The sequence below is a fragment of the Phyllostomus discolor genome, chromosome 4 (assembly GCF_004126475.2).
Source record: "Phyllostomus discolor isolate MPI-MPIP mPhyDis1 chromosome 4, mPhyDis1.pri.v3, whole genome shotgun sequence".
Taxonomy (NCBI): domain Eukaryota; kingdom Metazoa; phylum Chordata; class Mammalia; order Chiroptera; family Phyllostomidae; genus Phyllostomus; species Phyllostomus discolor.
The window spans coordinates 112,233,239-112,256,683 of NC_040906.2; the positions used below are offsets into that span (position 1 = coordinate 112,233,239).

Below are 23,445 nucleotides of genomic sequence, written 5' to 3' on the forward strand. Positions count from 1 at the left end.
TTCACATTTAAATTTCTGAGTAAATTTGTTATATAATAACATGTGGATCCTTGACTGTTGATAACTTCATTTTGTTGTCATGTCAGCTTGTTTTATAAGACACCAGCTATTACTATGTACAAGGTTGGGCAAAAGTAGATTTACAGTTGTTCATATGGAAAATAATATGATAATTAAAAAATAATACCACAAGAATAAACTGTGTTTCATGGACTCACAACTATAAATCTAGTTTTGCCCCACACTGTACTATTATCAAAGGGGGAAAATGTGGGTTGGCACAGGATATTGTTATTACTATTTTTCTTTCACTTATATATATATGATTTTTAAAAACTAGGATAGCACCATACTTCAAAAATCAGTAATGATAAAAAATCAGAAACAGATTACAAGTGCCCTTTGTGCCATTTTACTAGTATGTTTTGTTCTCTATTCATATGTTCCATTGTGTATATGTTTGATAGATTTATCTTTCAACTTTTTATTTTTTATTTTTATTTTTTAGGACAATTTAATAGAGCTTTAAAAATATTAACAATTCCACCAGATGTAGAAAATACCACAACATACCTGAACATACAGAGAGACACAGAGATCTTTCAGCCATGAAACAAATATTACAAAGAAAAACTCCCTAGTGTAGAAAAGATCAGCTGAAATAAATAAGGTAAATTGATCTGCTTAAATGGCTCAGATTTAAATATATATATAATATATTTATATATTTATGTATTATATATTTATATATATATATTTGTGAATAAAGCACTTAAGATATGTATTTTTCCTTCATAAGGGAATCTCAGAGCCATAGAAGCAGTTTGTATGTTCAAAAACACCCTAATGTCCTATTTTCTCTTTAGTCTTAGGAAGTGGGAATGATAAACATAGGTGGGTTTCAGTTGCTTCTAGAGCTGGATTTCTGGTTTTACAAAGAGATGTAAGGTATGGACAACTGCTCTCAAAATTTGGGTTAAACACTGGTGGGGCAGCTGAGTTGATCAGAGTGTCGTCCCAATATGGGAAGGTTATAGGTTCGATTCCCAGTCACAGCACATACAAGAGGAAACCAATCCCTCTCTTTCTCTCTTTTTCTCCCCAACACATTCTCAAATCAATAAATAAAAATTTAAAAAAATACTTTGAGTTGAAACTTAAAGAACTTTATTGGCAGCTTACCTGTCTAATTACATAATCTTCAATTTGTCTTTTTTCCCTCTGTGCACCTAGTTTTTCTTTAGCTTAAGGAGGAGACTAAAAAACACCCCTATCAGGTTCTAATGTTAGTTTCTAATAGGCCAAATTTCTTTTAAAAAAATGCACTTTATTGATTTTGCTACTACAGTTATCCCATTTTTCCTCTCCTTTATTCCCCTCCTCCCTGTACCCCTGCTTCTACCAGCATTCCCTCACCTTAGTTCATGTCCATGGGTCATACATATAAGTTCTTTGGCTTCTCCATTTCCAATACTATTCTTAACCTCCCCCTATTTTCTATCTACCATTTATGCTTCTTATTCCCTGTACCTTTTCCCTAATTCTACCCCCTACCCCTCCTTGCTGATAACCCTCCATGTGATCTCCATTTCTGTAATTCTATTCCTGTTCTAGTTGTTTGCTTAGTTTTTGTTTTTTAGGTTCAGTTGTTGATAGTTGTGAGTTTGTTGTTATTTTACTCTTCATATTTTTGATTACCATCTTTTTCTTAGTTAAGTCCTTTAACACCTCATATAATAAGGGCTTGGTGATAATAAACTCCTTTATCTTTACCTTATCTGCACTTTATCTGCCCTTCCATTCTAAATGACAGTTTTGCTGGATAGACTAATCTTGGATATAGGTCCTTGCTTTTCATGACTTTAAATATTTCTTTCCAGTTCCTTTTGCCTGTAAGGTGTCCTTAGAGAAATTAGCTGACAGTCTTATGGGAACTCCTTTGTAGGTAATTGTTTCCTTTTCTCTTGTTGCTTTTAAAATTCTCTCTGTATCTTTAATCTTGGGTAATGTAATTATGATGTGCCTTTGGTGAGTGCTTCCTTGGGTCCAACTTCTTTGGGACTCTCTGAGCTTCCTGGACTTCCTTGAAGTCTATTTCCTTTGCCAGATTACGGAAGTTCTTCATTATGTTTTCAAATAAGTTTTGAATTTCTTGTTCTTCCTCGTCTCTTTCTGGCACCTCTATAATTCAGATATTGGAATATTTCAAGTTGTCTTTGAGGTTCCTAAGCTTTTCCTCATTTTTTTGAATTCTTGTTTCTTCATTCCATACTGGTTGAATGTTTATTTCTTCCTTCTGCTCCAAACCACTGATTTGAGTCCCAGTTTCCTTCCTGTCACTGTTGGTTCCCTGTATATTTTCCCTTATTTCACTTTGCATAGCCTTCATTTTTTCCTCTATTTTGTGACCATACTCAACCAATTCTGTGAGCATCCTGATTACCAGTGTTTTGAACTCTGTATCTGATAAGTTGGCTATCTCTTCTTCACTTAGTTCTGTTTTTGGAGATTTGATCTGTTCTTTCATTTGGGCCATAATTTTTTTTCTTGGTGCACTGTTACATAGTAAGCGGTGGAGCCTTAGGTATTCGCCAGGGTGGGGCAATTCACATCCCTACATTGTGGTGCTGTATGTTGGGGAGGGGTTGCAGAGGAAACAATGCAGCTTGCTTAGCTCTGGTGGCTGTCAGTCACTTCTTCTGCTTCCACAAGCAAATTGGGCCCTTCTAGTGCTGATTCCAGGGTGGGTGTGTGTGTGTACATTCTCAGACCCTGTGGGCCTCTCCAATCAACTCCCCTGTGAGGCTGGCAGTTCCTCCCTCTGCAGGAAGCCCCACAGGTTTTTTACAGTCAGAGGTTTTGAGGCTTTATTTGCCTGCTCTGGAACCCTGGGTTGCATGGTCTGTCTCACTCCCCAGTTGTTCCCCCCTGTTTATCCACACATAAATGTGGGACTGCCTGATCTGCCAGCTACCGCCTTGCCCAGTCCATCAGCTGCTGCCTCACCTGCCCCAGTCCTCCAGCCACCACCTTGCTGGGAGTCCTATCTGCCCCTCCTACCAGTCTGAATGAATGTTTCTTCTTTAACTTATTGGTTGTTGGACTTCCATATAGTTCAATTTTCTGGCAGTTCTGGTTATTTTTTGTTTTTAAATTTGTTGTTGTCCTCCTTTTGGTTGTGTGAGGAAGCAAAGTATATCTGCCTACACCTCCATCTTGGCCAGAACAACTTTTTAAATAATGTTTTTTGGAATATTTTAAAACCTCAACTTTTTAAATAATGTTTTTTGGAATATTTTAAAACCTCAATGAATAGAATTTGCTCACCCCAAAAGTAATAAAATAATAAAATTAAAATTATATATAAAATTATACCAATCAGTTTTAATTTATTAAAAAATGAACTTTTACCTTATTGGTCTCTACTGTGAAATTCTATGTTTAAAGGTAATGTGGAGTTAAGTTCCCAACTCTGGTTGGGTTGCAAACATTCACTAGACCTGTCATAGGGCCCTCACTGTACATCATCTGACTGAAAGCCCAGCTCATAAAGCATGGGGCAGGTATGTTCACCTTAGCTGGCACTTTGGAAAGGATTCAGCTGTTACAATATGCTGGTTTGGGTCCAGGCATATCCTACCCAATAATCAAATAAAAACATGGGAGACAGAAGCATCCCCTCTGTTCTTAAGCTGGTTTCCCAAATAAATTAAAGGTCAGCTGAATAATTCAGTGTTCCTCAGTTTGCGCAAAATGAGGCTTTTTCATAAGCAAAGAACCCTGGGTAACTTTAGCAGGAGCTCCTTGGGATTCTGCCAATGAGTGGGGCTATTTTCACAGAAGGTTGTTTAATTCACATCTAGGGATGAAGAAAAAGAGAGTGTAATTCTCTCATTCCATGTTCTGTGAGAAAAGGCACAAGGGGGCTGTTCTGGCAGGGCATAAAGATTAGTAGGGATTTGTAAGATGCATTTCATTGAACCTTAAACATTTGTCACTAATTCATCTCTCTTGGTTTCTTGACATTTGTGGGGATTTTTCTCATATTTTTCCAAAAAGTAAATGGTTTTAATCCTCTTTGTTAGAAAAATCATACTTTCTCATTGAGAGAAAGAACCAGTACAGAAAATAGAAAGTAATCATTGAAGCAAAAGCTCATAAAAAATCTTACTATCAAAATACTCTAGGTTTTCTCTATGCCTATATGCACAGCATTATCAACAAAAATTGATCATGTTGTAACTGGTTTTTGTACCATGCTATTTTAGTCAGTATTCTCAATTCAACAACTTTATGTTATCAGTAAATATAGAGCTACAGCACCATTTTTACTGGTTGGATATATTTTTATAGCACCTTACCAGGAGTCATTACAAATACTGTTATAAACAGCCTTTTACATACATCTTTGTACAGTGGTCTGATTGCTTCTTTTTAAAACATATTGAATAAGTACAAGAGCATTTATAATGTTTGTATAAAACATAAAGAATAAATATAAAATGTTGCTTCTTTGCACCACTATTCCTATGTTTTGTTTCTTTTCTTCTTCCTCCATTTTGACTTTTTGCTGAATATAAGCTTTTCTTATTTTATTTTTTCCCCTCTGCTAATTTGTATGTTATGTGCTTTGTTTCTATTTTTTTACTGGTTACCCAAGCCATTTTAACATTCATTTTTAAATTAAGCCTAAAATCAACGTCTTTACCCTCCTCCCTATCAAAATCTCTTAGGTAACTTTACAGTCATTTCTCTTCTGACATTTCAGTATTTCAATTTTATCTTGTTTTTAATCCCAATTGAACATATAGTTATTGTTTTATACCACAATGTTTATTTAGATTTGCCCATGCATTGACTCATTCTTTTTTTAATGTTTTTTTCTTTCAATGTTATTTTGTATTGGTTTTAGGTGTACAGCTTAGTGGTTAGACAATCATATACTTTACAAAGTGTCTCCTCAATACTTGTAGTGCCTCAGCTGGAACCACACATAGTTACTGCAATATTATTGACTATGTTCTCTATACTGTACTTTACATCCCCATGACTATTTTGTAACTACCAGTCTGTACTTCTTAAGTCACCCAGTCTGACTCATTCTTTTCTATACCTCAAACCTTCCATCAAAATAAGTATTCTCCTCGCTGAAGTATACTGTTTAGCATTTTCTTGAGTGAAGGCCTGTTGGTGGTAAATTTTTTTGTTCTTCTCTGAAAATGTCTTATTTTGCCCTCTTTTTATGGAAAAACAGCTTTATTAAAGTATAATTTGCCTACTATAAGTTCATTCATTTTAAATAGAGAGTTCAATGGTTTTTAGTAACTTTATAGAGTTGTGTAACTATTGCCACAATCTATTTTAGAACATTTCCTTCACCCCCCAAAATCCTTGTGCCCATTTGTAATCCATTCCCATGCCCACCCCTAACCTCAGGATGCCACTAATCTACTTTCTATCTTTATAGATTCGCCTTTTCTGGACATTTCCTATAAATGGAATTATATATGGTCTTTGGGTGTGGATTCTTTCATTTAGCATAATGTTTTCGAAACTCACCCATGTTGTAGCATGTATCAGTACTTTATTGCTTTTTATTGCTAAATAGTATTCCAACATATGAATAGACTACATTTTGTTTATTCATTCACCAGTTGATGGGAATTTGGTAGTTTCCATCTTTTAGCTATTATAAGTAATACTGCTATGAACATTCATGTCCAATTCTTTGTGTAGATATGTCTTTTTATTTCTCTTGATAGATAGCTAGAAAGTAATTATTGTGTCATATGATTAATCTATCCTTAACATTTTAGGAACCTACCAAATTGTTTTTCAAAGTGGCTACACCACTTTACAGTACCCTCCAGCAATGTATGAGGGTTCAAATTTCTCCACATCCTTGTCAACACTTGTAATTGTCTGTTTTTTTTATTGTAACCATTCTTGTATGTGTGAAGTGTTATCTCATGGAGGTTTTAACTTGCATTTTCTTAATAAATAATGAAGTTAAATATCTTTTTATGTACTATTGACCATTATTATAGCTTCTTTGGTGAAATGTCCACTCAATTTTTTGTCTTGCCCTCATTCTTGAAAAATAATTTTGACTGGTATATAATTCCATGTTTGTAGTTCCTTTATTCTAGTAGGTAGAATACATTATTCTATTTTCTCCTGGTTTTCATTGATGCTTTTGAGGAATTGGCTGTCAGTCTAATTGTCACTTGTTTCTGGATAACCTGTTTTTCTTTCAGACTGCTTAAGATGTTTTCTTTATTTTTTGTTGTCTACAGTTTCATTATGATATGTCTACCTCTGGATTTCTATCTGTTTGTTTGTTTATCTTAGGATGCACTGAGTTTCTTCAGTTTGAGGACTCAAATCTTTCATCAATTCTGTCATTATTTTATCACTTTTAAATTCTCACCCTTCTATTTTTCCAAAACTTTTCTGGGGTATATGTTAGAGCTTATTGCTTTAGCTTACATGTCTCTCAACCTTTCTTCCATATTTTCTATTTATTTTTCCCTCTGAAGTGTTCTAGATAATACTTTCAGATCTCTTTTCCAGTTCTATCATTCTTTCTTTGGCACTATTTAATCTGCTGTTTTAATCCATTGTTAACTGTTATGGCAGGCAGAATAATGGACTCCCAGAGATATCCATATCCTATAACCCTACAAACCTATATGTGACCTTATGTATAAAAAGGACTTTATAGATGCTATTAAACTTAAAAAGCTTGAGATGGGGATGTATCCTACATTATCCAAATGTACACCATTTAGTCACATGAACTCCTAAAAGTGGAAGAGGGAGGCAGAAGACTGGGTCAGAGAGATGCAATAGAAGAAGGTGAAAGACTCGAAGCAAGAGAGGGACTTAGTCTGTCTTTGCCAAAGGGGCTATGAGCCAAAGAATGCAGACAGCCTCTAGAAGCTGGGAAAGACCCTCACCTAACAGTAAGGAATTGGGGACCTTATACCTACACCTGCAGGAAAGTGAATTCTGCCAACAATTCAACTCAAGTGAGCAAGACGATGGATCTTCCCCTGAAGCCTATAGAAGGGAACCCAGTCTTGCTAGTACCTTGATTGTTGCCCAATGAGACCTCTGTCAAACTTATTAGCTATAGAACTGTAAGATAGTAAATTCATATTGTTTTAAACTACTGATTGTGTGGTAATTTGTTGCAGCATCAATAATTTATAGAAGTTCTATTTGGCTCTTTTTCAAATATGCAATTCATATTTATAGTTCCAATTCTATACTTATATTTTCAGTCGCCTTTTAAAATCTTCAGTGTAGTAAAAACATTTTTATAATGTGCATCTGAAAATTCACTATCTGAGACACTAGCAGGTCTGGTTCTGCTTTTTATTGTTTCTGCAGACTCTTGCTCACAGCTCCTTGTTTCTTTACGAGTTTCCTAACTTTTGACTGTGAGCTCATGTCTTTTGGAAATTAACAGTTAGATTCTTGGACTGAAGATTTTTGTTCCAGGGAAGATTTGTGTCTGCTTCTACCCATGTGCCACCTGGGACTTCCTGGGAGCATCTTAAGATAAACTTTTGGCTTGAGGCTTTTCAAATCACATAGGTAATATGAATAAATGTTAATTAATATCACAAACCTGGTGAATTAAAAATTCTCAGGAAAGATTTTTTCCTACCCAATGCCAAGCTAGATAGATCAATTTACATACAGTTCCCTTCTGACTGGTAGGTTATTTCTGGTTTACCCTTACATTAAGTATATAGCCCTATGAAGCCCCAGATTTATGTGTGAGTTTCCTATTAGATTTTCCCACCTTGGGTCTATCGCTTACCTCCTCTCTCATTGTACCATCTAACCATCCAAAGAGCAAATCAAGAACACCAGCAACTAGTTGATGCCCCCAGGGCTTATCTCTCTGCATTCCAAATATCTCCCCCTCTCTCTCTCTCAGTATATATATTCAGAAGGTATCCAGCCATGTATTATGAAAAATAAAGACATTTGCTGAAGAAGATATAAGATACAAGAAACATTGTACCTAGGACAATGACACATCAGTCCCCTCAAAGTAGGCACCTTGAGACCTCACACAGTTCTCCCAATCTCCATCCGTTGTTCTATCATATTTTCCTGAATCTCATCGATAGTCTGAAATATCTTCCCTTTCTAAGGTGATTTTAGTTTTGGGAAAAGCCAGCAGTTGTAGGGCACCAAGTCTGGGCTATAGGGGGCTGAGTCACCTGGGTGATTTGATGTTTCACCAAAAAAACTCTGTACAAGATGTGATGCATGAGTGGGTGTGTTGTTGTGATGAAGCTGCCATTTGCTGGTTGCCCATAGCTGTGGCCTTCTGAGTTACCCAAATAGTTTCCATGGAGGAATGTTCAAGCTTAACACAAAATTTGATGCAGATTGATTGCTCTACACACTCAGTCATTTTGAATGTAATGGCCACACAGTACACATGCTTACTCAACAGCATCTACTGCCCCCACTGACTACTACAGTGAAGTCATCACTGTTCTTGCATGTGCATTCCAGTCCACTGTCCTTAGCTGCCAGGTTATATCGATGTCATGAAACTGTTCTTGTTATATTAACAATGACTGGACTTTTTCTGGACAGACTCTGTGTGTGTATGTGTGTGTGTATATAGATGGGGGGAAGGGAGGGAGAAAGAGAGGGAGAGAAACATTGATGTGAGAAACATATTGATCGGTTGCTTCTTGTACATTCCTTCAACTGGGGACCAAACCCACAATCTAGACATGTGCCCTGACAGGAAATTGAGTCCATGACCTTTTGCTTTGTGGGACAATGCTCCAGCCAACTGAACCTCACAAGTCAGGGCATCACTCTATATCTTGTTGAACCCTGAGGATTTCTTACTTTTTTGCTAGTTCAGTAATGTATTTTTAAAAAGATGTTTTTCATATCTTACCCAGAATTTTTCGTTATTTTCAGGATTGTTGTTCAGGGTACCAATTGCATTATACTGTCAGAAATGGAAAGTCTGATTCTCTCTTTGGGATGAATTCTTAGATGTAGAATTGCTGGACTGAAGGTCTACCCTTTAAAATTTTGACATGTACAGACATACCACAAACGCCTATCTTGTGTCTAAAGAAATAAAACATAAAAACAAGTTACTATATTCACTATGTTGTATACCTGAAAAAATACATTATATGTCAACTGTAACTTAAAATAAAAAATTACTTAAACAAATAATCACAAGCATTCGTTGAATTTCTTTTAGACTTGCCTCTAACACTTATGAAAGGAGATGTATGCTTTACATATGGACAAGAGACAAAATTGACAAGCAAAACAGTAATCCCAATCTAATTATGTGATGTTAATAGGTGGTAAATTAGTTCAGAAAAGACAGAAAAATTTACATCTGGTCATGTTATGTCCCTGCTTGGGAAGCCTTCAGTGGTTGCCCATGACCTTCAGGGCAATGGTCAGAACCCTTAGAAAGTAGTGACCTGCTTCATCTCCATCCTCATCTCTCCTCCTGGCTCACTGGCTCCAACCTCCCTGGCCTTGCACTGAATTCCTTCTCATATCCAGGCCTTTTATCTCAATGTCCTTTCCCACCTCCCACCCTACCCCATCTTGGCTGGCCTACCCCTTCATCCTTCAGGTCTAAGCTTACATATGCTATTTTGAGAGACTTTTCTTGATCTTCTAGTGTAAATCAACTCCAACACACACTCACATTTGCACATGCCATCTGTATATCAAGATTGCTGGTTGACCCAGCAAAACCTAAGTTCCTGCACCTCAGAGCATCTGGCCAGCCCAATGAGAGCTAGGCAGCAAGAGTGAGAGGGACAGACTATACTCTCTTAAAGCACCTGGTTTTTTTCTCCACAGAATTTCTTACAATGATATTGACTAATGTCCCCTCCTCCAATAGAGAAGGGGAAAAAGCAGGGACCTGTTTGCCACCATATCCTAGCACCTAGCTCAGTGCCTGGTACATTAGTAAATCTTTATTGAATATGTGGTCTTTAAGGGTGGGTGACTGCAGTTAGGTGGAGCAGATGGCTGCCAATCATAACACAGGTGGGAAAGTAAACAAAACAGAAAAGACCTGGGAAATTTATAACAATTTATAGTTGGGAAAATATGAGTGGTGTTCTTTGATCTAACAAATTTTAATATAGTGGCAGCTTCTGAGCACCAGTCCATAAGCCAAAGAGGATGAAAGGAGGTGGGTTTGCTGTCCGGCTGAAGGTAGTTAGGTTAGTTGCAAACAAGATTGTACAGCACTGCCTTGGACAGTTGGGGACATCTGTAGAATCTCTTTCCCTGAAGGGGAAGAGGTTTTCAATTCTGTGATGTTCTTAGGACACTGTAAAGTGGATCTCTACTTTTTAAAATTACTATAGATTGATAGTGAAGTCCTCACTCCCTTTTGGTGGGGGGTGGTTTGTGGGGGCTGGATTTAAGTGATTCATCATTTCATTTTAGCTTTGATCATTATCTCTGAAGGTATATTTCCCTACTACATTCTGAAAAGTTCCCACTTTTTATCAGGTACCAGAGTAACACTGCTTCTGCTGTTCTTGAAACTATTACCAACATTCAACCCAAAGAGAGTGGAGGTGGAGTGGGAGAGACCCGGGAAGCCATTGTTTATAGATTATCTGAAGATATGCTGAGCAAACTGCCTCCTGATTACGTTCCTCATGAGGTAAGCTACAGCCTTTCCCCCAGCCCACCCTCCAGTGTGCAGGGCTATCTTTGGGTTCCACAAAAGCTGAGCTCAATCCTGGGATGGGATGTTTCGACCCTTCCCTTCTCTGCTCATTCCTTCTTCATTTTCAGCTCTTTCTTTTTACCCTTTGGTCTTCCTTACTTTTCTCAAGCACCTTGCAAATTATGATATGCAGTTTTGCTGACATCTTTCTCTATTTCCTTTCTACCCCACCTTCTCTTTCAATCACCTTCTCTGTACCCTTTTCCTATCTTTGGATTCCCCAGTATCTTAACCCACGAAGCTGGAAACTTCTCCTTCCCTCTCTTACCCAAGTCTGCTCTGTCCATCCTTTAAATTTGCCACTATTTTTGTCCCCTGTCCCCCAAACTTTTCATTTTCCAGTCCTCTCAGCTAGATAATAGGAAAGCAAACCATTTAATGAATTCACTCCCCACTCTGGATGGCAATCATTTTCTACTTTTTTTAACCTTCCAGGCGTTTGCTTATTAATCTAAATCAGTTTTCCTCAAAACTTTTTGTGTCTCAAGACCCCTTTACAAAATGTTTGAGGACCTCAAATAGCTTTTTTTAATGTGGGTAAATTACTGATGTTTAATATATTAGAAATTTAACTGAGAAATTTCAAAAATATTAATTTATTATAAAATAACAATAATAAACCCATTACATGTTAACATTGTGAGATTTTTATTTAAAAATATATTTTCCAAAATGAAAAAGTTCATTGTAATGAGTGGGATTGTTTTAGTTTTGCAAATCACTTTAATATCTGATTTAATGAAGACAGCTGGGTTCTCATATCTGCTTCTGCATTTAGTCTGTTGTGATAGCAAGTCATGTAGCCTGTTTGGAAACTCCTCTGTACACTCCTGAGAGAGAAAGGGAAAAAATAAAATAAAGTCTTAGTGTTACTATAAAAACATTTCAACTTTGTTGACCCTCTGAAAGGATCTCAGGGGAATTCATGGGACCCCCAGACCATACCTTGAGAACTGCTGATCTAAATAAATGTTTGTGGTAAAATTTCTGGATGGTCTGAAAGTTCTGTAAGAGATCCTCCAACTTGTCCTCCTTCTTCATGCGAGAGGACAAATTGTGTCCTCTCTCCTGTTCTTCGCCTCTACACCTCTGTGCTGATGGCCAGAGCTTCCCCTGAGCCATCAGGGGAAGCTGAGTCAAGGTTAGGTTTTCAACCAAAACGTGAGAGGCTGATGCCCTAATGCAGGTGTAACAGTGGTGCTGTGTCTGCCCTGTCCTGCATCCAAGTCTGAGAAAAATGCACTTGTCAGCTGGGAGCCCATCATCCTCCAACCTATAATGAATACCCCCAACAATAAAAAAACATTTTCTTGCCTCTTAAGACAATTTTTGTTTCCATTGTGTAGATGAATACCGAGACATTTGACCATAATTCTAAAATCAATGACTTCACATAGAGATAGTTATAGTGAGAAAATATTTTAAGTATGTACTTTCAGTGATTCATTGTAAGTGATCTTTAGAAGACAGGTGAGGCATAATGCCTGCCTTCAAAGACTTTAAAAACTGGCATGTGAAAGAGGGATAAAACTTACTCGGTACCACTAGACCACAGGTTGATGTGATCAGAGGAGGTTCTGAGACCTGGGGATACTTTGAGCCGTTCAGGCTCAGTCAGGGCTGCTTCACCAAGACCTCTGCTCTGGCAAAATCCTAGCAGGAGCTGAGCGTGGCGGGTGCCACTAAACAGGGATTACTGTCTGGGAGGGCGTTCATGCTAAGAGACTTCTAAAATTGCTTCCTTTTTCAAGATCTCTTAGTTTTTAGTGTTGTTTATTTTGTGGAAGAGATTTGTTCTTCATACATGGTGGTAATGTGGTAAATGGAAATATAATTATACTTTTGACTTCCACAGTGAAAACAGAGCCACATTACTGTAGGAGCAACATTACTACCCGGTCTCAGATGCAATGAAAATCCTATATGAGACTACAGCAAATCTTTCATTTTATTAGTGAAATCACAATTTTAGGCTGGGACAATAATCACAATCAAAATAAAATCAGTGCTAAAATCAGACTTTCTAGAGTAAGTTTTTCCTAAGCACGTCTCTATTGCAAGGGAAGTTTCTCTTTTAAAACCCTGTGCAGGGCATGCAGGGCAAGGCCATGTGTTTGGGGCTGTCAGGGCACTAAAAGTCACCTGTGCTATTGATTTGACATTTTAGCCAACACCTGGGCTTAATTTCCCACTTACGTGGTGTTGCAAAAATGTTTACATAATTTCCCATTTCCTTAAGTGTGAATTTCCACAGAGTAGTCACTATTTAAAGGGGATGATAAGTATGCTAGTTAGCCACTGGAGGATAAAGGGCTCAAACCAGGAATTTAGGACAATACCTGAAGGCTGTGTGGCAGACTGGTTAGGGGCCTCCACTAGCACGTTAGACTGGGGTCTCAGTATTACTTGCTGTGTCTGCACAGTTTGTCCTGTCCAGGTTGTTCAGTTTTTACATCACTGCTTCCCTCTGAGTTTGTGTTTCCCTCCTCATCCCTTGCTTACTGGATGGAGGTGCTTCATAGCTGCCGTAAAGCAGAGGTGTCCGGTGCTGAACAGGGAACTTCTGTGTCGTGCCAGAGAGCTGTTCTGTAAAATGAGGACAGTGGTCCCGGTGACTCTGAAGCTTGTCATCCATCTCTAACATTTCGGGACTCAAGAAGGGGCAGCAGGTATCCCCAGCCGAGAGTCCTGCAGTTTACTGGCAACCTGGTGGTTCTTTGGACTGCAACATCACTCTAAGTTCTCTCCTACTCTGTGTGTTTATCTTAGCTCTCCTACTCCAGCGGATCTTCGATTGTGGCCAGCGGAAAGTTCAAATCTCTTTATGAGCTCTTGCCAGTATTCTTAGTCAATCTTTTATTGGGCAAATGTCTGTAAATCGAAATGTGTATATGCATTGGCTTATTTACCAGTAATCATTGTACTTTATTGTTCCTTTAACCAGAAGCTTTTATATTGATCTCTTCAAAATGATCATTAAATGATATATCAAAAGGAACAAATGACAGGTGCTTAATGATTCTCCCACAAAGTCAAATATTTTCAATGGTTAAATTAGGAAAGCCTCGCCTAGTCACCCTCGCCACAGCAACAGCGATCTGAGGAAACCACAGCCAATCACATTCATTAATAACTGTTCTGAAAGGTTTGGGCTGTATCTACTTTCTGTAAGATTTCTAATAACTCTGTTAAGCATTATTTTTTTTAAAGTATTCCAAGATGTACTCTTGTAAAGGTTAAATTAGGCTTTAACTGACAATCATTTGAAAGGGGAAAAAGTTACAATTTTATTTTAGCTTTTTAAAGTACATTTCCAATTATCAACTAAGTACAATCAATGGGAAATAAAAATCATTTTAGTTGAACAGTAATTTTTGAAGCCCAGAAAATGGGGAATTTAATGGCAGGTCTGGTTCTGCAAGAGATATTTTAGAGTTCATTTGGGCTGGAAGATACATCCACAGGAAGAAAAGAACAGAGAAAGGAGAGATCATTGGAAGAGAGGTGACAGATGATTTTTTTAAATCCCCTTCATTGTACTGTATGCTTTGTTTTAGGTGAAAGCTCGTTTGATGAAGATGGGACATCTTAATTCAATGAACATATTTCTTAGACAAGAAATCGACAGAATGCAAAAAGTCATCTCAATACTTCGCAATAGCCTGAGTGATCTAAAATTGGCCATTGAAGGAACAATCATTATGAGTGAGGTGAGCGCTTATCTCACTCGCCATTTCCTTTTTTTGTGGGTCTTTCTTCTTCTTATAGTTTATCTTTTTCAGAACTTGAGAGATGCCCTGGACAACATGTACGATGCTCGCATACCTCAGATATGGAAAAGAGTGTCCTGGGACTCATCCACGCTGGGCTTCTGGTTCACTGAGCTTTTGGAAAGGAATGCTCAGTTTTCTACTTGGATATTTGAAGGGCGGCCCAATGTGTTCTGGATGACTGGCTTCTTTAATCCCCAAGGTATGTGCTCATAGAAGAGTGGGCAACTTGGAAGACGTGGGTGTTTGTATAATAGCGCTGTGTGATAAATTTATCTTATATAAAACAACATAGAGGTACAGCCTGCTAAGTGTGCTTTCAAAGGTTGGAGACCACAGATGATCCTTCTGTATTTCTTTTACAAGTTCAATCTGAAATTCTTTCTGCCATAGTCCTTCTACAATACAGTAGCCAAACCTTTGTTTTTCTTCTCACTCACTTCAGCAAGCCATCAGTCTGTGGTCGGGGCATATGAAATAGTAAAAAAAAAAATGTTCACTCAAACCTTACTTTTTAAATGTTTATAAAAATTACAAAAATAAGGTGCCAAAATATGCAAAAGGTACAGAAAATTGGACTGATTTAAAAAATGATCATGAAGCAAAAGTTTTATTTGGTGAGCTCTGAGTCTGCCCTGCCCTTGCCTTAGTTAGTTTTTTTTTTTTTCCTTGAAAAGTGCTCTGCATTCATTCCTTCATTTTAGGAATATTTACTGAGTAAATTACTGACTGGATCTCATAAAGGTCATAAAGTTCAGAAATACGACAACTTCTTGTCTGACTACAATATGGATAGTTTTACTTCAGGTAATTCTTGGCCAAAAGAAAGAAATGGTAGATTCCTCATAGTTCAGCACTGTTTAGTTCCCCTAATAATACAATTTAAGAAGCATTCCACGTTCAGATTTAGGATGTATCATTGCTACTTGCAGCAATCTGGCTGAATCTCATAAAACAATGTTAAGTGAAGAACATCAAACAGAACACATTGTAATGTGTGTATGATGCATGTATACTGTATGATTTCATTGTACAAAGAATCAAAACAGGTAAAACCATTCCATGGTGTCAAAAGGCAAGATGGTAGTTACCCTAGAGGGGAAGGCAGTGATTGCAAAAGGGCACATGGAGGCCTCTATGGTCTGGAAATGATCCGTTTCTTGATTTGAACATTGGTTACATGGTTGTATTCGCTTGTGAAAATGCATTGAGTTCTATGCATGATTTGTGCACTTTTCTTTGTATAAGTAATACTTAAATAAACTGTATACCTTAAAAAGTATACATTTAATTGTCTTCAGTGTACATGCATACATTCACTTCATGCATTTTCAAAGGCCGTATCATTTTCTAAATTTAAAACTCTAACCATGATAATTTTTATGATCCTACCAAATTATACATATTAGATTTGAAAAGGACAGCCCCAGATTTCACTTTCTATTTTTCTTCTGGAATTTCCATTGAATTCAGGGAGGAAAGTTTTCATTATGGTTCTCAGATTTCATGTGTCTACTTACTAGCTCTCAATTTCAGTAAGAGTCACCATGTAATTGGAGCCTGAAGAAATAGCATTTAACTTAATTAGGATTGTTTAACCACCTTCCATTTGCCAGCTCTTTGCTCAGTGCTTTCAATAGAGACAAATTGAGACCTGATTCCTGCCCTAAAGGAGCCAATAATATGGTCTGTGAAACAGACACACCAACAACTTTAATGCAATGTGTTAAGTGTTATCCCCTCCCCCTCCCCCATGTGAGAACTAAGCTCTACATTGTGGACAGAGAGATGAATTGTGCTGAGGCAGAGCTTGAGAAGAGTTTCCCACTGGAAGCAGTGAGTAAGGTCTGCAGAGGCAAGGATGCAGAAAAAGACCATTCCAGGCAGCAACCTGAGCAAAGACAAGGCATGTCCAGAGAAAGAAGGAGACAGTGTGGCCAGAGCTCAGGAAGCAAGAGCAGAGGTGGTGGGGAGTGAGGCTGAAGCATAAATTTCCCTGGGAGAGTTTGGGCTGCATCCTAAAGGCAATAGGAAGTCACCAAGTATCATATCATCCCAGGAGAAAGTGGAGGGTAGACTGGAATATGGACCCAGAGCAATGAGACTCTTACCAGGATAAGGGAGAGAGCCTGGGACCTTAACCGGGTACAGAGGAGGGGACAGACTGGATGGAGCGATTACATGGGAATCCTTGAGAGCAGAGGGCATGGCAGTGGCGGAGGGCTGAAGGCAGGTGCAAGACCAAGCAGTGCAAGAGGCCCAGTTTGGGAGGAAAGGTGAGAGCACATTTGTCAGATGGTGATGGTGGCACATGTAGGTGGGATATGTGTTGGCAGACTTGGAGTTTTGGAGAAAGGCAAAGATCAGTAATTTTAAAAACTGTGAAGTTGTTAAGTATATTTTTGATATACAGAAACCAGGGGAGGGGGTTGGTTTTTCCCTGGCTTTCCATGGACAGAGATGATTACATCATAGATCACAGCACACAATCTTTTCCAGTGATTTTTCATGAAAAATATGACTTAAAATAGAACAATATTAATATGAACTAATCTTTAATTGTTACTTTCTGTTAAGTGTTACAAGCTAGAACAATACTTAAATACAAATGCTGGTGTACACTTTATGTTTTTTGTTTTTGTACCTATCTTTACTTTTTAATAATCCAGTCCTATCTCTTTTCTTCATTTCTTGCTTCAAGCTAAAGTTTGATTCTGCATCTCAGGATGTTCCACATGTTGGAAAGCCCCAGACCCACACGTACACAGACACAGAGCCTTATCTGATTGCTTTTTTTTTTTTAGCATAGAAGAGTGGAGTCAACTTTCCCTCTATACTAATCACTTCTCTGCTTCCTTTTCCTTCTCTTGACATGAGAGACAAATTATTTTCCATTCCCTGTTGCTTGGCCAAATCTGGAAAAGATAAAGATCACAGCAAATCCATGCATGCTCTTAGGCCATGTGCGAGCAGATAAAGTCCCTTTGCTTTGGAAGCCTCTCTGCCACTATTTGGAATCAATCATTGATTTCTCAATTTGAACATATCCCCTGAATGTATATCCTCTAACCCAGTCACCTTTGATGAAATAATGTCTTTCTTCAGTTCAAAACATTTAAGTAAAATTTTTTAGTTAAAAAAGCACATGTTTGGGACTTCTAGCCACGATGGAGTTGTAGATAGATATGCTTTGCTTCCTTGCACAACCAAAAGAAGGACAACAACCAATTTAAAAAAAAATAACCAGAACTGCCAGAAATCGAACTGTATGAAAGTCTGAAAACCAAGGAGTTAAAGAAGTAATATTCATCCAGACCTGTACCACAATGCAGCAAAGTAGATTGCCCCACCCTGGCAAATACCTAAGGCTCCACCCCTTACAACATAACAGGCCTGCCAAGACAAAAAAAAAAAATATGGCCCAAATGAAAGAACAGATCAAATCTCCAAAAATAGAACTAAGTAATGAAGAGATAGCCAACCTATCAGATGCACAGTTCAAAACACTGGTAATCTGGATACTCACAGAAATGGCTGAGTATGGTCCCAAACTAGAGGAAAAAGTGAAGACTATGTAAAGTGAAATAAAGGAAAATGTACAAGGAACCAACAGTGAAGGGAAGAAAACAGACCTCAAATCAACAATTTGGAGCAGAAGGAAGAAATAAACAGTCAACCAGAATAGCATGAAGGAACAAAAATTCAAAAAAAAAAATGAGGAGAGGCTTAGGAACCTCTGGGACAACTTGAAAAGTTCCGACATCCAAATCATAGGAGTGCCAGAGAAAAAAAGTAAGAGGAAGAAATTGAAAACCTATTTGAAAAAATAATGAAGGAGAACTTCCCCAATCTGGCAAAGGAAATAGACTTCCAGGAAGTCCAGGAAGCTCAGAGTCCCAAAGAAGCTGGAAGGAAGCACCCACCAAAGGCACATCATAATTACATCACCCAATACTAAAGATAAGGAGAGAATCTGAAAAGCAGCAAGAGAAAAGGAGACAGTTACCTACAAAGGAGTTCCCATAAGACTATAAGCTGATTTCTCAAAAGAAACCTTGCAGGCAAGAAGGGGCTGGAAAGAAGTATTCAAAGTCATGAAAGGCAAGGACCTATATCCAAGATTTCTCTATCCAGCAAAGCTATCATTTAGAATGGAAGGGTAGATAAAGTGCTTCTTGGATGAAGTCAAGTTCAAGGAGTTCATCATCACTGAATCCTCATTGTATGAAATGTAAAAGGGACTTGGGACTTATCTAAGAAAAAAGAAAATTAAAACTATGAACAGTAAAATGACAACAAACTCACAACTATCAACAAGGGAACTTAAAAACAAAAACAAGAACAAACTAAGCAAACAACTAGAACAGGAACAGAATCACAGAAATGGAGATCACATGGAGGGTTATCAGCAGGGAGGGGGAAAAGGGAGGATGGGAGGTACAGGGAGTAAGAAGCATAGATGGTAGGTAGAAAATAGACAAGGGGAGGTTAAAAATAGAATTGGAAATGGAGAAGCCAAAGAGCTTATATTTATGACCCATGGACATGAACTAAAGGTGGGGGAAGTGCTGGAGGGAGTAGGGGTGCAGGGTGGATGGGGACAAAAAATGAGACAGTTATAATAGCATAATCAATAAAATATACTTAAAAATTAAAAAGCACACATAAAACAGTGGAATTTACAAAAAGGCTGTAGTTACATCACAAATATGTATTGTCAAAATCACCTGGACTATAATGCATTTGAAAATGTTCTGCTCATGTATGACCATTTATTGTGTGCTCTTATAATGTAGTGTGTATCTGATACTGTTTGGGTGTGCCTCCCACCATGCGTCTGCTGATTGCTCCTCAGACCTTGGTGCCTTTGAGGTCCATGCTACTGGAAGGACAGGTGTCGGGCCTCATTGTCCCCCACTCTGTGTCTGAGCTCATGCTGCTCAGTTGCACTATGGTGGCCTGATATTTTGTTAGTCACGTTTGAAGAAGCCGAGTCAGCCACCAGGGAACTAATCTTGTATTTCCATTCCCCCTTCCAAATCATTTCTGTAGCCACTGACAAGCTCAACAATGTGGCAATTAAATTTGATTAAACAATGGTCAAGCTGTTGTACCCATGACCCTATAGTATTTCCTCAATGGTACAGTTTTTGGCAATGTGTGTATTTGCCTCCCAAGAGATATCTCAGGACAAGGAGAACCAGTGTGCTCCATGGGGGTTTCCTAGACGTCATTGGAAGGCATATTCACATATAGTTTAACATTGTGCTTCTCAGGTTTTCAGAGGGTGTGTTTGGTCTCTTTTTCTCATAGGTGTGAACCTAAAGAACCTTATGTACACATGGTGTAGACTCTGGTTTGTGTGTGTGTGTGTGTGGTATGTGGGGATGTGTTTGAACCCAAAGACTATGAGTTGTAAAGAGTCTGACTTCAAGCCAAGGGATTGACTGCCTTTCAGAAACCTCCTACCTGATAGCCACCCTTTGTCACTGGTAGTGTGACTGTCAAGTGCTCCCTGTGAAGTGGAGGCAGAGGCCAGTGTGCTCTTCTGGCTCACCCCTCTGCATTGGATTGACCATGCAGTTCCCAAATATTTAACTCAGTCTGGAGGCCAATGCCTTTTGTGCCAGTTTTTCTGTTGTTTTTTTTTTCCTCAGCATCTCTATAGGCTGTACCAGTCAGTTGTGGCAGATATTGTTGACAACTTATTATTCACTATTAATATTGTACAAGTCATGATTTTCAGTTAGGATTTTGCTGAAGCAAGGAGATGGATCATTTCTGTCCTGTTATCCTGTTACTATAAAAATCATCTACAACCTCTTGCCTGTCTGTTTGTTATCAGGGCAGCACCATGAGCTAGCAGTCACTTCTGAGTGCTTCTCATGAGAATAGTTATAAAAGCCTGATGTTTGTTGGATGGGAGAGCACACCAAAGGTTAATAGAGCTTCAGGATTGAAGGCACCAGGGAATTCCTTCTAACCTATTAACAATCTAACCATGCTCCACAACTCCCCTTTGCAGACCCAGAGCTGTCCCTAACATCTGAGGGACTCCAAGTAAATGGACCTCAATCTAAGAGATAGCATTCACCTGCTGGTCCCAAATCACAAAACAATAGGACTGTGGACATCCTAGAAATGCTTCCAGAGTGATTGACAACCGACCTTCCTTGCCTTTGTGTGTGAGAGTATTTGATGCACTGGCTTTAGTCATGGCCACAGCCTTTGTAATTCTAGTCTCTGCACACAGTGGCCATCCTCACCAGCCACCTGGTTGCTTGTAACCTGGCCCTCCTCCATCACTATACTGAAACTGCTCTCTCCAAGGCCGCTAAACCTAGTGATCTTCCCACCAACTTCATTCCCTTTGACTGCACTAGGAGACTCATTCTGCAAAGTCTTTCATACTTTGGCCTCTGTCCAGTACCTTCATTGGTTCTTCTCCCACCTCTCAGAGGGCTGCTTCTTGTCCCTTTGTGGGCTCTCCTTAGGCAAGTTCTGCCCTGGGCCCGGCCCTTCATTGATGATCTCAGTCATTTTCATTGATGCAGCTATTCATCTCTACCTATGACTGACTCATCTGAAGTCTCAGTGTGAGATTCTGATCCTTCACCTCTAAGTGCCAATGTCAAATATTCCATCCAAGTGAAGTGTGGACTTCACCAGCACTACCATCTGGTCATCTTCTTTCCACACTAGCCTTCTCAGGATTCTCTCCTGTTTGCTTGTGTTTTGCCAATGTCCAGATCACACAAACTCTTGTGAATAGTCCCTTCATGTCAAAACAGCTTGGAAGAAGAAACTAGGGGAGCATAGTGTTATGAAGACAACAGAGGAGGGGAAGAAATAGTGACAGATGCCTCCAGAGGTCAGGTAAGATAGAGCTCAAATGGTCAGACAGCTTTATCAAAAAGGAGACTGGTGGCAAGAGAAGTCTCAGGGGATTGGGTGGGAAGGTAGAGGAGTCAGACTTCAAGGTGAGGGAGTGGAAGACCAGGGAATGAAGAGACAGAGGCTGAGTATAGACAACAGGGATAATGCTGAGTGGCCACCAAAGAGACCCACCCAGGTGATGGCAGAAATTTGGCTTAAAAGAGGAGAAGCAAATGGGGAAGATTCACTGTAAGAAGAAAGGATTTTCTTTTTTCTTTTAATGATAGGAGAAACTTGAGCTTATTCTAATACTGGTGAGAAGGGGAAGGAGAGAGGGAGAAGGATAGGGAGAAGCAGCAAAGATACCTGAGAGGGTAAAAGAGGAGGGAGAGGGATGGCTCCCCAGGGCAAAGATGCACTCCAGGCAGGTGGAGGGACACCTCACCCATTGCAACAAGAGTTACGAGGAAATGAGTGTAAATGCAAGAGGTTTGTAGGTTTAGTGGCAAGAAGATAAAGGAGTTTCCCATCTAATGCTCCCTATTTTGTCTTTGAAGGAGGAGGAGAAGTGATCTCAGGAACAAGAAATGTTGAAGGAGAGACTTAGGGAGAGTGGCAGAAGTTTGAGAAAGAGAGCTAATGAGGGGGATAGGGAAGGAAGGCTGGGTGGTTTGAGAATGTCGAAGCTGGTGGTAGTTAACCATGGGGGTAGCTGTGTGTGTGTTTCAGGATTATTCAGCAGACTGCTATGGGTGTAGGAAGGGGGACATCTGGATTCATGCTAGATTGGGGGTTTGCCGGGCAAGTGATAAAAAGGATGGGTCTAGACTAAATAGGAAAGCAAATGAAGAAAAGGGAACAGGTCTTCAAAAAGGATGGATTCAAGGAGCTAAGAGATCAAGATGCTGAGTAGGATACCAAAGAGACCCAGGTGATGGCAGGATGCTCAGTGAGTGAATAGGAGCAGAGGGCATTTGGCAGGGACAATGAGGGGAGGGGCATGTGACCATGGGGCATGGTTGTCAAAGTAGTAGAGATCCTTACAAAAATGGAGCAGTGGTTGGGAAGGACAGTGTCTTCAGAGTTGAGTCAGGTTCTGAGGGCAGGAAGGTGGAGAGAGGTTCTATGATGAGGCAGAACATAATTTAAGAGTTTGTTCATAAATAAGTGGAAAGGTTTGGGAGGGCAGGGAGAAGTGTGAGGTTGGGTAGAAGCAAAGGACACATGAAGTTGCACATGGTGAAGGTAGAGCAGTGTGAGGAATGACATCTTGGCATGTGAGACACGTTAGGCTTAGCTGGTCCCCACCTGGTCAAGAGAATTAGCCTCAGCCCTCCAGCCTGTACCCAGGTTTTCCTGGAGCCAACTGTGTCCTGGATTAAAGACATTTCAGAGAGCGCCTGTGTCTCAGGGCACTCTGGAAAGAGTGACTAGTACTACTGAAAGCCTTCTTCATATTTTGCTTGTGTCATGAGGTATTTCTCTTGCAACTTTTCGAAAAAAACGTTTTGAAACAAATGTGGGCATGAGTGACCCATTGGTGGCTTGTTCGGCAGGTCTTTTCACAGAGCAGGGTTCTCAGCCTTGCCTGCACAGCGGCATCACCTAGGAGCTTTGAATACAAACTAATGCCGGGGCCCCAGACCAGTGACATCAGAACCTCTGGGGAGGAGGCCTCTGCAGTCTGTGCAGATAACTTTCTTAAAAGCTCCCTTTGGTCATTCTGGTGTGTGCAGAAGCTTGGCCTTAGCCCTTTGCTGCCCAGTGTTGTGCTCCAGCAGCAGCAGTATCAGCATCACCTGCGAGCTTGAGAGCAACACAAAATCCCAGACCTCACCCTTGACCTACCTACTGAATCACAACCTGCGTTGTAATAAGAGCTCCTTCCCCAGGTGATACCTGTGAACATCAAAGTTTGAGAAGCCCTGCCTTGAAACAATACTGATATTCTGATTTTATTGATCTGGGCTGTGGTCTGGGAATCAGGATTTTTAAAGGCTGCCCAGGTATTTCTAGTGTTTAACCAAG

The 23,445-nt window shown here is 39.3% G+C and overlaps 1 protein-coding gene across 1 annotated transcript in view; it reads left to right on the top strand.

The window, feature by feature from the left end:
- DNAH8 (dynein axonemal heavy chain 8) overlaps positions 1 to 23,445 on the top strand; it is a 305,262-nt gene that overhangs the window by 274,954 nt on the left and 6,863 nt on the right. Inside the window, exons 88-90 of the mRNA XM_028509424.2 lie at positions 10,549 to 10,705; positions 14,329 to 14,481; positions 14,554 to 14,743. Coding sequence (XP_028365225.2) covers positions 10,549 to 10,705; positions 14,329 to 14,481; positions 14,554 to 14,743 — 500 coding nt within the window. The remainder of the gene's footprint in view (positions 1 to 10,548; positions 10,706 to 14,328; positions 14,482 to 14,553; positions 14,744 to 23,445) is intronic.